The sequence below is a fragment of the Gallinula chloropus genome, assembly GCF_964237585.1.
Source record: "Gallinula chloropus genome assembly, chromosome: 16".
NCBI lineage: Eukaryota > Metazoa > Chordata > Aves > Gruiformes > Rallidae > Gallinula > Gallinula chloropus.
In genome coordinates this window covers 6,275,183-6,289,557 of record NC_140101.1, presented here as the reverse complement: position 1 = coordinate 6,289,557, position 14,375 = coordinate 6,275,183, and the positions used below count along the sequence as shown (strand labels likewise).

The 14,375-nt window shown below is 45.5% G+C and overlaps 1 protein-coding gene across 1 annotated transcript in view; it reads right to left on the bottom strand.

Annotated features, from left to right (window-relative positions):
* Positions 1 to 6,602: 6,602 nt before the first annotated feature.
* The window catches only part of BMP7 (bone morphogenetic protein 7), a gene marked incomplete at its 5' end in the record, with an annotated part of 40,632 nt that continues 32,859 nt past the window's right edge, over positions 6,603 to 14,375 (bottom strand). The window contains 4 exons of the mRNA XM_084271451.1: positions 6,603 to 7,116; positions 8,343 to 8,453; positions 9,413 to 9,489; positions 10,379 to 10,576. Coding sequence (XP_084127577.1) covers positions 6,967 to 7,116; positions 8,343 to 8,453; positions 9,413 to 9,489; positions 10,379 to 10,576 — 536 coding nt within the window. The 3' untranslated portion in view covers positions 6,603 to 6,966. The remainder of the gene's footprint in view (positions 7,117 to 8,342; positions 8,454 to 9,412; positions 9,490 to 10,378; positions 10,577 to 14,375) is intronic.

Genomic DNA, 14,375 nt, shown 5'->3' with positions numbered 1-14,375 from the left:
CCTGCCAGCATGGACGATGAAAAGCTTTGTTGTTTCCTGCAGCCCAAGAATACCAACTTTTCTTTAAAATATCTGGAAATAAACAGTTACATGATCCGCTGAAATTCATAACAAAGGACAAATTGAATCCTTCATGCTGTGTAGCAGCCATAAATAAAGGCTTTATGGCTGAGAAGTTGTGGGCAACGTTCCAGCAAAATCGGATTTATTCCCTCCCCACCCCCTGCAATATAAATCTCGGGAAATGGGGGTTCCAAGGGCTGTTCTGACACAACGTTAACTGCAGCTTCTTAAACCAGACTCCCTGCCAGTATTTATAGTTCGCGTTCTGTGCGTGGTATGTGTGTATATAACTGCACCAGCTTTTACAGTTGATTTCTCAGTAGTCATGTGAAACCAAAACAACCGATGGGCTGAGCTTGGAATCACTTGTGCATTTCTCTAATTTAAAAAAGGAAATAAAACCCCCCTCTGCCTTGCTGTTAGGAAAAAGATCTCTTGATTAACGTTGCTCTAAGCCAGCAGTGGCCCAACCTCTGAGAGTGTTATGTTCCTTCTCCCCAAGCCCCTGGCTGGGGTTCCCAGGGAATGCCACAAGATGGATTTCAGTGCCTGGTTGTCCAGTTGTAAAGCCAACAGCTGCGTGCTTTCTTCTCACAAGTGCCTGGTCCTAACTCTACTTGCTGTCCACTCTAACACTTAGCCCTGAGGTTTCATGAAAAAAGTCTTTGGAGTAACTAGCAAAGTCCCAAATGTATGGTACAGCCAGGTTGTTTCTTGTTAAGGAAGAAGAACTCGATTCTGGGGATTTAAGGGTTAGATTAAAGAGCCAAATACCGGTCAGTAGATCTCTAAGAAGTGAATAAACAATTCAGAAGCAAAGCTCTTCCCATGCCAGTTCTGGACCAGCTGTCCATGTTGGCTTGTGCTCCTTTCTTGTACGCTTAGTACATAGTCAAAGAAGCTAAAATGAGGAATTTGTTCTCATTAAGCAATTGCCCAAATGTTTGGTTTTCTTTAAAAAAAGAGGGTGACTGGTACTTCTGCCCAAGGCAGACAGATGTGGTGCCATCGACCTCTCTGCTCTTGTCTACAGCTTGTTATAAGCGCTGAATGAAATGGCTTAAATGGTTGGGACCTGAGAAATGATATCTTTGAGCTCTGACCCTTTATAACCGAATCCAGACACCAAATGTCTCTGCTTCCACATATTTTATATGAAGCACCTGACACAGCAGCAACAAATAGCGCAGGAATAAATCCAGCAGCCTGCGACAGTTTGCCTTCATTAGCCAAGCCAAAGGTCACCTTGCTGGTGTCACCACGAGTGTCTGGCCGCAGCCAGGGCCGTCGCCCGCTCCAGACCATAGCGGAGAGATCAGGCAGTGGAAGGGAAGGTTGTGAGCTGTGTTAAAAGGTTCCCACCGCCTCTGTGGGGCTTTTTGTACCCCACGACCATGGTGATATCCCAAATCTGTACATGCTGCTTTAGAAACCTAACCTAAACTTTAGTCCTGGGCTCAAGCTGCGAGTGCTGACATGCTAAAGGACACCAGATCTGCCGAGTTCCCGGCATCTCCTCCTTTTTTCTTTTTCTTAAGAGCTGCTTAAAATAAGACCATTAGCCCAAAGTTATCAGCAGCACAGCTAACTCAGGAGCTGCTTCAGCTTCCCATTCAGCAAGGGTAAGTGCATGGTTTTAATTACGGGCAAGCCCGTGGCCCTTGCAGTGAATACAGCTCTTCGCCCCCTCCCAATTCCAGACACAAACGCTCCGTTCCCCAAATTACTGCTGACTGGCCTGGGATTGGGTTTTATTGCAGACAAGCAAGCCAATTCTTTGAGGGTGAGGTTAATTCAAGCAGCCCCACGTAGAGCCTTGTCCTGCAAATGGTTAAATACTTGACCAGGCCTGCAAAACTCTGTCAAAGGCGAAGGTCCCTTTATAAGGGTTTGTGGGGCTGCTCACAAGAAAGGGAAAAGTTCCTTTTCTCCACTAGCTTCCCCAGTATTTTTCCCTGGCGGGGTAAAAAATCTGAGGCTGATGAATCTGACTATGAGTTGTCCTGTTTTCCTCTAAAACAAAACTCAAGTTGGCCCAAAATTGCACGACCTTCTTTTGTGGAGTTAATTCAAACATCAGGACTCTATTAATTGGAGAAAACAGCAGATTTTTTTGTCCCAAAGTGGCAAACCTCATGATACTAAAATAACTCTCAAAACATTAGAGGACTGCTCCTACTGCCCGGTCAGCAAACAGCCCCTTGGAAAACTGGCCTGCATGTTAGCTAACGAATCAGTGCCTTAGACATGTGTTATCCAAAGCTTCTGATCACTTTTAGCTGCCAGTTTAGGAACAAAAATCCTCCTGCATGAAGCAGGAAAAGAATGGATATTTTTATTTAGAGTGGAGTAACTCAATGTGGCCGTAACAACCCATTTGTGTTGCGTTTGTACTTGGGTAATGAGTGACTGCAGTATAAAATGTGCCTTGTTTTTTGCCTCGAGGTCTTGTCAATCATTACCTGATAAATGAAAACTTCAAACAGACTTTTACCTTAATTGGGCAGAATTTCTCTCAGAGGAATGGCTGAATATTGAGAATAACATGTCTGTGGCAGCACTGGAAGTCAGCAAGCGGGCTGTTTGGATGGAAATGCAGAGGATGCAAATTCTGAGCTTCAAAGATGAGTCTCTTTGGTTTTACTTATCCAGAAAGTGCCTGTTCCCACCACAGGCAGAGCTGAGAGGATTGGAAGGAGCAGCAGAGGAAATCCCGTGGTCCTTGGCACCGTGCTTGTGAGAGCTCAGCTCTTGCTCCCTGGTTTTAAGCTTTACAGCTGGCGCTTCCATAAAAATCAGAAATCTTAAAATTACTCTAAGGCTTACTTAAATCATTATCTTTTATTAGGCGAACGTTGGCAGCAACGGAGGCAGTTTCCTGCGTTAGGGACAAAAGGATTCTATTGTCAGTACTGGAACCGATCTCAAACAGCTCAATTAAGCAAACATAACATCCTCAAAGTTTGGCCTGAAAGGAACTTAAAATAACTGATCTATAAAATGCTTTAAATGTGCTTTAAAATGTCATTACTCAGATAAATCGAGCTGTTTTGAAGCTGGTTCACTGGAGTTTTATGGCCCTGCCAGTTTATGGCAGTATACGTATTCACGTCAGGAATGCCTCTTCCAGAACAGTAGATGAGGAGACAAAGCCACAGGAGCGCTGCAACCAGCTCGGGAACGAAGTTTTTGGCTCCCAAGCTGGGAAAGCTGCTACGAAGCACATCCAGCGAGTTGTAGCGGAGCTGGAAACTGCCTGATATTTCATGCTATAAGGCTGGATGTGTTGAAGTCAGTGGTAAAGCTCCTGTTGGCTGCAAGACTGGCACTGTAAAGCAAAGGGATTTTTCTGGTTTGCTGTTGTTGGTTGGTTTGTGCGTTAATTTTGTGGTTTTGTTTGTGTTTTAATTTTTCTTCCTCTTGCTGGATCCACCTCTAACTTATACCAGGTCTAAGCACAGAGAATTGGGACCACACGGAAAAATACCGGAAGGTCCTCCTCCTAAAATTAGTCTGAGCGTACCAAATCCTGAGTGTAGGTCAATAAAGGTCTTTCCACCAGACTTCGGATCAGTGCACGGAGCAAATCTAGTTATGAACTTGTAACAGCTTATGGAAGGCAGTAGTTAACTCAAAAAATGCTGATTTTAAACCTCTGGATTAGCAAATACATCTACACAAGCTGGCACAACTCTGCTCATGGTTCAGAGTAAGTGAGGACTCAAAACACTGCTGCTATGCCCCGAAGATACAATATTCAGTTAATACAGGGATTTAGACAGCTATTTTTTTTCAGCTGCCTCCATAGCAATGCAGTGTGGTATCCACAGTAGGAAACCTCATGCCAGCAGCATCTCTGAAATATGCTAAAACAATCTAAATTAGAAAATGTCAGCTTCTTGGCTGATGTTCCTTTTGGAGTTTCGTTTTTTTTCCTTTCTTGTGCCTCTATAATTTTATTGGGATGACTAAATCTCGGAACTATGTTAGCAGTAAACAGAACTAATTTACCCCCTGCTTCTCTGAAACAGCTGCTGACAGCTGCACTATAATTCAATCACGGATCTTTGCAGTGCAGCCTGCAAAACATATTCATAATTTCTTTTGTATTCTTCCCTCTCTGTTGTATTTGGACTGAAAGAGTTGCACCAAATAGCAGCAGCATGTGCTGATTTTTGCCCGTATGTAGAGATTGATCTACATGAAAACAGAGACTTAGGGTGAAATATCTCCCAGCTGAAATGAAAAGGTCCTCTGAAGATAGGGAAAATAACCACACAGATACACAGTGCTGTTGGGATATCTTTTGGTAAAGTTGCAATGATTTATTTTACTAGTTTGTACAAAAAGGCTTCTGACAACTGCTCTACGAAAAGAACCAGAAACGGGTACGCATCTTAGCCAACTGTTAATAAATATCATCTTAAATAAGGAAACAAATGCGTTTAGGAACCGAGAATAATTTTTCCTGGATGTGATTGAAAAGGAATTCAGTGATGGAAATAAATAATTCTTCTTCCCCTTGTGACAACTATTTACATAAAAATGTACAAACAGTGAAGCTGATGTTGAGCCTAGCAACAGAAACCCTGTTATTATGTCTAAAACCCCAAAACCAAACCAAACCAATCCCCACATAGTATTTAATATATGAATCCTATACAGCAAGATACCGTGGTCCGAGTTCAAAACGCAATACACCAACGCAGTGACCACCAACACTGAGACACCCACGAGAGAAACTAATCCTTGACTACTAAATAGTGGAAGTTTAGGCCTGATTAACTTTTAACTTTGTTCAGAATGCCTTTAACTTCCTTGAGGAGATTTACAGGAGCAGTGGCATAGAGACATATACAGTGTCAAAAGGCACATCCCATTGGTGCAACTTCAATACCTTGCTCTGAGGGATGTGCTGAGGGCAGGTTGAGCTGCTCATCACAGATGGGTTTGTCTGCAGGTTCTTGTGCCATTGTCCTGCCCTTTGGCTGTCTGTGTTTGGCCAAAGTTCTGCCATGGGGCAGTTAGGAAGTTTGCTGAGTTCCACTTGTGGAGCACGTGTGCTGCGGCCAGGCTGGTCCCAAGCTACCTGGACTGGAAGCCAGGCGTGTCTGGCAACGTGGCAATTACCAAAGCCTACCCAAGATTCCACTTTCCCATGAGCCTAATGTTGCTACTGGGAACCGAGATTAGGATTAGACCATCAGAAACAAGTTTCCAATTCATTTCATAGGCAGTAACCTTTTTTTCTTCCTTTGCTTATTCTTTTGAAAGAGAGGCATCTGGTCTGGATTTGATCTGGGACTTAAAGGAAGAAGAGCAGTGGGTGATTTCCAGAATCAGGCGGTTGCGTTCATTTATCTTCTTTCTCTCAGGCAAGACATGGAGCCAAGTTCCTACTGCAGCTGCATCGCCTGGTCCACTCGCTGCCTAGACAAAACCATCTCCAGGGATATATTATGTTCTGGATCAGTTTGTCGGAGGTTTAGGGCTTTGAAGTTTGGAGATTTAGAGGTGGGTGTGCTGAGGACCTGGTGTTTTATTGAACAGGATTTTCTATTTTCTCTCTGGTGAAACTTATGCTAACTCTAGTTTTGTCACCGCCAGGTATGACCAAGTGTTGAATCGGTTCATGATTGGTTACTGCTACTTTGTATTCTTACTCACAGCTACTTTAATTGAGTTTTAATTACTGGAGTGTGATGTTTGTGTAACCCGTGACTTTAAAAGAAGGAAAAAGAAAAGCCTTGAGGGGATGTTTTCTTGCTCCTGGTTCACGCTTGTTGGTGTGGCTCTTGAAAGGGAGTTTTTAAATTATTTTTTTTTAAAGTGAAGCCAATAGCAAACCCCTACTCTATCATAAACACTGAGCTGGGAGGTAGGGGTTCCTAGCTTGTCCCTAGCTGAGTCTGTGTGGCGCTGGGTTGCGTGTCCCAGCTCACGGCACCTTCTGTGCTTGAGCCTCCACCTTTTCAGAAAAGCGTTGGACCTTTTCTATCAGCGAAGTTGATGGACAGTTTCCAACCTGGAGCAGGACTTTAGCTGGACTCCCCGACTCTGTCTGCTTAGGGTACCCAGATAAATGCTAGGCCTAGTCTCTGCTCCTTAACGCTCTGATGCCTTCCTGGTTTCAGTCTGTAGCAAATTTAAATTCCTTCTGGTTGTTAGAGGAAATTTCCTTCCCTATCGAGAGAAAAAAGTGCACCCAAAAAGTTTTGCTCTTTGGCATTATTTCTTCAGGTCTCATGCCAATCAGAAAACTCTGGTTTCTCCACTTTTTTTTTCCTTAGACTGACCTTTCCTCTGACTTCGTGTCAATCCAGATGCAGCTTTTGCTACGGTAGTTAACAACTGGAAGTTGCATATCATTAATCTTTGGTTTTGCCCATGAAATTGAAGCAAACAGAGGGATGGAAATAATAATTCTCTAACAAAATACCTGTTCACTCCAGGTATATTTTGTTCACTTATTTTATTGCAAACTGTGTTACAGGAACTACACATGCTTATTAGTCACAGCACATTCTCACCTTGGACAGATTATTATTTTTTAACTCACAATCAACACTGAGTTTGCAATCTTCAGAGAGACTCATCTGGAGAAGTATGTATTGTAGGAGCCAATTTTGCAGGCAGACTTGGTTTTAAATGGTTTCTCTGGCTTGTTTCAGTTTACAAGCTCATTGTCTTTAATAAACTAAAACAAAATGTGTTCAAATGCCACTTAGATCCAGAAACTGCTCCATTGTCTGAACTTTCAGAAGCTCAGTCCTAAAAAACCACTCGGGATTTTTTTTAAACCCGTTGCCGGAGTGCTAACCTCTTCCCTTCCCCCACACAGCAGTACAAAACCCCTCTTTACAAATAACTTCTTTTCCTTTTTTTTTTCCTTTTCCTACAAATCTAATGACAGCCACATGCTCGTACCACCATGTTCCTGTATTTTTTTAAGATAACGTTGGAGCTGTCATCAAAATAGAGCACTGAGATGGCATTGAGTTGTGTAGGAGCACAGCAGGGTTTCGGCACAGTCTCTGGGTTTATAAAGTGAACCTGGGAATGAAAGCAGAGGCATGTTAAAATTTACTTTTCCCCTTCTCCCCCATGTTTTCCTCTCCCAGGCAAACTTGTGTCCGTCCCATGCGCTCACCCAGACATGTTTCCAACACCTGGCTTTGTGTACAAACATCTTGAGATGTCCCCTGCATGTACAGGGGCTGACGCACGCACCCAAGGCAGATCTAGTTGGAAATCTTTCAGCAGGGCAGGTTTTCATTAGAGAATTCCCATCTGTCAGAGCAGCCAGCATTCTGCAGAGCTGTACCAGTTACAATTAAACTCGGCAGGACATGTGGGCCAGGTTTTGTGAGCAATCCCACCAGCCCTGCAGCTGGCACCACCCAGACCCAGCTGGGGCCAAGGGCTCCGGGTCCCTGTGCTCTGAGGAGGTGTGGAGGGGTTTAAGCAATCTACCAGGGGAAAACCACGCTGCTATTTATTCCTTTGGGAACAGAGATGTTTACAGTTTCCTCTGTTATATTTTTTTTTGCGATGTTTAGATGTGCATGGGAGGATGGATGTAGGTGAGGAGTGCCTTCCTTGTGCCCTGCAAATGTGTTAAGCTTGACCTGAGCTGGGAAGGGGTGTCCAGGCAGGTGGGGTGGGGACGTTGCACAGCTGGGGTACTAGGGACCAGCACGTGTCCCAGCTGATGCTGAGAGCTGCCACATGTTGGCTTTGGGTGGCCCCAGCCAGAGGAACCCTAAGCATAGGCGCTGTGCGGTGAGGACATGCCAGCTCAGGGTTCCCACCCACACATCTCTGCACAAGCGTGTAAAACTACACCCACAGAGCAGCTGGGCTGTGTAACTTGGGACTCACTGACCCCTTCCTCAGCCTGCCCCCAAACCTGCTTTTGGTGGCAGCCTACAGTGGGTCCTTGCAGAGCTTTCCAGGGGGATGCTGGTATCACGTCTCCCATCCTGCTCCTTCCTTCCTAAGCACTGGGACTAGACCTCCACTGTGATGTCTACCACAGGCCCTTTTAAACCGGTGGCAGCGTGTCAAGGCTTGCAGCAAATGCAGGGTGACTCCTGGCCAACTATTAATTCAGGCCACTTGGCCTGACATGTTTAGCCTGATGCTGTTGGCATCGTTATGAGCTCACGCAGACCTTCCTTCTCCTGCTTGCTTAGAGGTTTTCTTGTGCGTGTGATAAACTTAACTTTAAGTAGCACCTATCAGGAATAACTCTGTATGAGGAGCTACAGTGCACCTACCAGTGTCTGTACAATGGCATGATTTGTAGCGTTCATGTAGGAGTTCAACGGGAAAGCACATTCTCCTTCACAGTAATAGGCAGCGTAGCCCTCCGGAGCGATGATCCAGTCCTCGATTAAATTAAAGACATCAGATTGTGGGGAAAGACAAAATATTGTGCAGTGAAACAGAAAGTAGAACTGCACATTAATCTAGTAACTTCTGTGCCCACATACAATCACAGTAGCCTGCAAAATAAATCTGGTACGTTGGCCTCTCTAGTGCTGTCTTATACATCCCTAAAGCAGCTGCTTTTTTTCCTGGGGGCATGTATCTAACTTGGCAGTTGTGCTCCATGAGTGATGAACTTCAGGGTTTGCTTTTTCTTTATCCGTTCAGTAGTGTCCTCCCACAAGGATCACTTCACCCATTGCTGAAATGCAGGCACCAAGCTTTCAGAAATGAAAATGCCTTTTTCTGGCTTTAAAAACTGGCAGATGAAAGTGAAGAGCTGTTGGGCCTTCAGTACTGCCGGGAGAAGTGCAGGGCCACAGTTCCTCAAAGGGACCTACCTCCAGTGAGTTTCTAGCCAGCCTGTCTCACAGAATCACCAGGTTGGAAAAGACCTTTAAGATCACTGTACCTGTCCTCTACTAAGCCATATCTCTAAGTACCTGATCCACCCATCTTTTCAACACATCCAGGGATGGTGACTCAACCCCCTCCCTGGGCAGCCTGTTCCACATCCCCACAACTTTTTCAGTGAAGTACTTTTCCCTAACATCTGATCTGACCCTGCCCTGGCGCAGCTTGAGGCCATTCCCCTTGTCCTATCTCCTGTCACGTGGCTGAAGGGACCATCGCCCACCTCTCTGCACCCTCCTGTCAGGTCACTGTAGGCAGTGATAAGGTCTCCCCTCAGCCTCCTCTTATCACACCAAGTATTTGTATGCCCAAGCTTTGCAGAAGCACTTAAGCATGCTACAGATAATTTATTTCTGATGATAAAAACATCGCATTATGGGCACACTCCCTGCAGCAGCTGGGTAAGTGATGCCCAGCTCACACCCTGGTCACCCCCAGTCTTTACCTGCCACCCCAGGTCCCTGAAGCTGACGTAGAGCTCGTGCTTCTTGCAGGCTTGTCGCTGGTCGCTGCTGCTGTTCTCTGTTTGGGGGGAGAGGGAGGCTGTGAGTACCATCTCGCACTACACACAGGGAATGACCTGCCTGCATATAGGGAAGCTGCAGCAGGACCGACGGGAGGGAGTTCTCCCATTGCCTTGCAGGTAACCCCAAGTAACCCAAGGTGGAGAAGTTGTGCATGCCCTACATTGTCCTTTTCCTTCCACCTTTTGCAAGCTCTCCTCCCATGCAGCAAAGCACTCACAGAAACAGGAGCTGGAATTTGCCACCACCCTGAGTAGAGCTGGCCCTGTGCTGCTGTTCCTGCTAGGAAGGTCACCAAGCACCCGTTCCTCTGAGGTATCTCAAAATTAAACCATGTTTCTATTTCAAATGCCTCATGGAGTTTTCTTCCTTATTAGGAAGCACAGCTCCCCTTAAAATAGCTGTAGTTATCCTGAGCAGCAAATGGGTTTCCTTCTTCCATCCAAAACTTTTGGGATGGCTCTAAAATTATTTTGAGGGCTAAACTTCAAAATTACAAACTCTGAAAGTCTACAGCATTTTGATTTGGATCTACTGAAATGAGTTCCTGTTTTGATCACTTAACATTTGGTTTTGTGTCATCTTGCATCTCAAAATGAGAATTTTCATGGGGGAAAAGGAAATTCTCTGTTCAGATGGCTTTTTTTTTAAAATTTGGATGAAGGTATCCCTCAATATGACGCTGTCTCAAAAAAACATTACTTTTCTAACTCGATTGCAATAATCCCTAAGGCCCAAGCAGTTTCAAACCAGCAGGATAACACCAGTGGTAGACCAAAGAGACAACAAACAGGCTGAGTATAGGAAAAGCAGTTCCCACCCAGCATCAAGTCCAGCCGAGCATCATCCTACACCCAGACACACGGACCTGGCAACCCACGCTGTACCTGCGATGTTGGACACGCGAAAAGCTTCCTGGTTCTTTGGCGTTTTTGATCGATTCTGACTCCTCTGCTTCCCTCCTGTGGAGCGGATGCTGCGGAGATGGACCTCAGTGGCTTTGAAGAAGGCTACCGTGAATGGCTGCTTGTTCTGCGGGCCGTGCCGTCCGATGAGACCCGCCAGTTTGGGGTTGATGCTTTGCCCTTAATAACAGAATGGACCATTTTCAGCAGTAAATATAACAAGGGGGAGAACTGCTGGCTGGCTGGTGAGGGCGATTCCTGGGCACATCCCTATGTGTCCATCTACTGAGAGCCTGGCTGCTTCTGACACAAGCAGCTCAGCACAGCTAACTTATTTTATACCTGCATGTAAAAGTTACATAAAATAGCCCTACATATAATTATTCTACCCTAAATCCACTTAGCATTAACTTTTCCTGCATTCTTTAGAGGGGTTTCTTTAAGTTCACCAACCTATAATTTGAAGTGATCCTATAAAAGGAACCATAAAACTCAGCCCATAGGAACACTAAATTCTCACTGGAAGGTTATTAACTTAAAATAAAAATGCCTTATATGAAATGCTGACGGAGTTCCAGATACATCGTGCCCGAGAGAAACAAATAATTGGGATGTTTAGAGACATTTTGCTGCTTGCTGCATCTTAGTCCTACCATACCCGATACCTCTGCTGCAAAACTGTTGATTACCACTCGTGCTCCCTTCATCCTGGGCTTTCAAAATCATTTGAGTTTTGGTAAAAGATGATTAGGTGGTGTCTCTGTAGAATTAATTATTTACAGAAGTTGCGTGGTGCTGGTGGTAAAGTGAAATTTAACATTTCTCCCCATCGTGAAGGGTGATACCCTGAATTATCCTGTCCCAAGCTGCTGCTAAGGCAAAGATAGGTTGGTGGCTTTTGTGGTTGTTTTGTGAAGGACAGAGCTGGGCCTTGACACCAAAGCAAACACAGCAAAGGACAGCGAATGCTTTCCTAAAGAAGCCCTGAAAGGCAGCCTGGCTTGGGGAGAGTCTGGGGTCAGGCAAGGGGCTCTACACTGCTGACAGAAACATCCTTATTGAACTAATTCCTGACTATCATGTGAAAAGATGTTAACATGGAGTATTTCTAGGTAGTGCCATACAACCACTGTTCTCAGGGTGAGTAAAGTAACTGCCATATCTCACAAATTACTGGGTTTATGGAATTGTTTTTATCTTGGCTCTTGCACGTGGCCAAGAGTTTGGTGACCCTGACAGACCCAGGAAGAAAGGAGCTGTGGTCAGTCCTCGAGGCCAACAAAAGGATTGGCCTGGGCTGGGTCCACGCCTGCCAAGCAAGTCCCAAGCATGCAACTGGGCATCTGCAGTGGGGACTGCTCTGGGAGGTGTGGGAGGGGGAGTAGGAGCTTGGCAGCAAGGAGACGTGCAAAGGGGATAAAGGAAAGCTTATTTCAGATGAAGCACCAGGAAAGCTCGGGTGAAAATAGCAAGTGCAGACCCTCATGTACATGGATTTGTAAGTGGACGGACACATCAACAGCTTCTTCACCTCAAGCTCTGCTCTGGAAGCTTGTGCAAGCGGTTTTCATTTTAAATGTTTCAGGCTGAGCCCACAAAGTGCTTAAAGCAAGTAGCTAATACTAAACGTATAAGTAGTTCCACTTGTGCTCCGGCTTTGCCAGATTGAAGCCTTATTTCCTGAAAACAAGCTTGGCTGCAGGAGTTAGCTCACCGAATGCTGCTCCTCCCGCTCCGCTCCCCATGCTGTTTAACCTAGCGAGTACATCCAGGGCTGTGGTTTGTGTGGTGTAAATTATTCTACCTTTGCTGTGTCCCTCGGGTCAGACAGTGCTGCGCAGGGCAGCAACCCGATTTCACACTGATGTGTTCCATGGGTTTGCCTCAGCGCCACGAGCAGCAGCGTTTGGCCAGTGAATTTGTCACGTAGCCCTGACATGGCAAGCTCCAGGTCCTTACAGTTGCAATGCTTCCTTAGGGTTGGGGAAAAAAGGCATGCAGTGCCCCATGTGTGAAGTAGCATGTTTCTTTGTGATAAAGATGGGGAAAATCCACTTTGGAACTTCCCTATATGTGAGAACACAAGGGCACATAGGTAGGATGTGCCTCTCCCAAAAGAGCTACAGCTGTGCTCTTGAACTGAGGGGCATGGCTTCATCTGCTCTTATGGGGCTGCTTTTCTAATGCTGTCAAAAATGGGATCCAAGGTGCTAAGCAAAGTGATTCCACCCTAGTTAAAACGTGTTGATTAATTTGGTGAGGTGATAAAGAAACAAAAAGATCAGTTAAATTTCTTCTGTGTAACTTCATCGCAGTGCTCATGTTGTTGGATACTTTCTTACTGTACTGGTTTCATGGTTAGGGATCTCTATGTGTAACGACAGATACAGGGGAAAGATTCTTATTTCTTTTTAGAATCCACTAAAGCTTCGGGGCTGCCTGACCACTGAGTGTTGCATCAAAATCCTGCTGTGCTTGCAGCATATGACTTCCATATGAAGCCCAGGTGTAAAAGCAGCTTTCTTGTCAGCACGCGTAGTTGGTCTAAATCCAAAATGAAACTTGGGAAGCAAGGAAGGACATCTCCTTGCCATTCAAAACAGAAGGAAAAACCCATGGGTGTGGTGGAGAAATGTGAGTGCAAAGGTGTGCTGCCAGGGGACTTGGTTACAGCGGACGAGCAGACAAGCAGCCCTTGTATCTCTGTATTTACTTTTTAAACACTGCAGCTGGCTCTTATGACTTTAATGACAGGCTGATTAAAGTATTTTGTTAATCTGTTTTGAGAAAGCAGTGGGTCACTTTGCGTGCGATTTCAACCCTTTACAACCTCAGCTGGATTTTCCAGGAGTGTAAAAAGAAACTGGACTCCTGACTTTGACCGAGCAGAATAGCAGATGAGAATGCACTTGTCACCGAGCTGGGAATGTGTGTCTGGGAAAGCTCCCTTTGTGAGGGATATGGCTTGGAAGGGCTTGGCCCCATTGCTGCAGCAGGGCAGTGACTGGAAATGGCTGCAGAGCTGTGGGATCCTGAAAACACTGCTGAAATCTGTAATGCACTCATCAATCAGCTGCCTGCCCCCTTAATGCTGAAAAAAGGGGTTGAGTTTGGGTAGGGGTGAGATTGGGTAGGGGTGAGCATGGGGATGGACAGAGAGATAAGGCGGTGTTATCAGTAAAGAGCTGTAAGCATGATACTGTGGTCTCCCTGGAGTTTAGTGGTGCTGAGCCTACTTCCAGTGATGCTGTTCTGAAGACCCTGGGCTGGATCTTCACATTTCCCTACCTGTGAAGCTCAACTGAACAGATGTGCCGTAACTGTGGGCACTGCTTCTGTGCTTTCAAGTATTGCTTTTTGGACACTAAAAACATGAGCAAGCGCTTAAAAACAGGTTAGGTTTGTCTTGGCTGTTAGCATGCCTTACTGGTTCACCTTTAAGAGCTAAGATTAACTTATAAATCAGCTTGAATTTGAATCTTTGGTGGCAAAAGTCACCTGTCACTGGGGTGGGGACTAGTAATCTCCATAGCGAAGCTCCTGCTTTGTACCGGTGTTTGGGCTTCTGTGCTTGCTGCCCTCAGAGGGCAGGGGGAAAGGAACCCTGGGCTGCTCTCTGCGGGCAGGTCCCACTTGAGCAACACGGTCCTTGCATGGGAATGGCTCTCCATTGGTTGCCTGTTTCAAAACTGCTTTGCAGGCTTTATGCAAAGGACTACTTACTGGAAACATCCAGAGTGTTGCGTAAAAACCAACAGCATGTGACACCGTAGATGAGTATCTGGAGGATGAAAGTATGTCCTTATGTATCTACATCCAGAGTATCTATTATAGTCTTGAGCTGGGTTTCCCTTAACCTCTCCTGTGGGGCAGCCAGGCAGTTCCAGGTGTTCCCCAGTCCTTGGAACCCCCAAGAAGATGCATGAAACTTTGGTTTCCTTCCACAAGTCTTCCAAGTGAACATCAGGTATCTTAACTT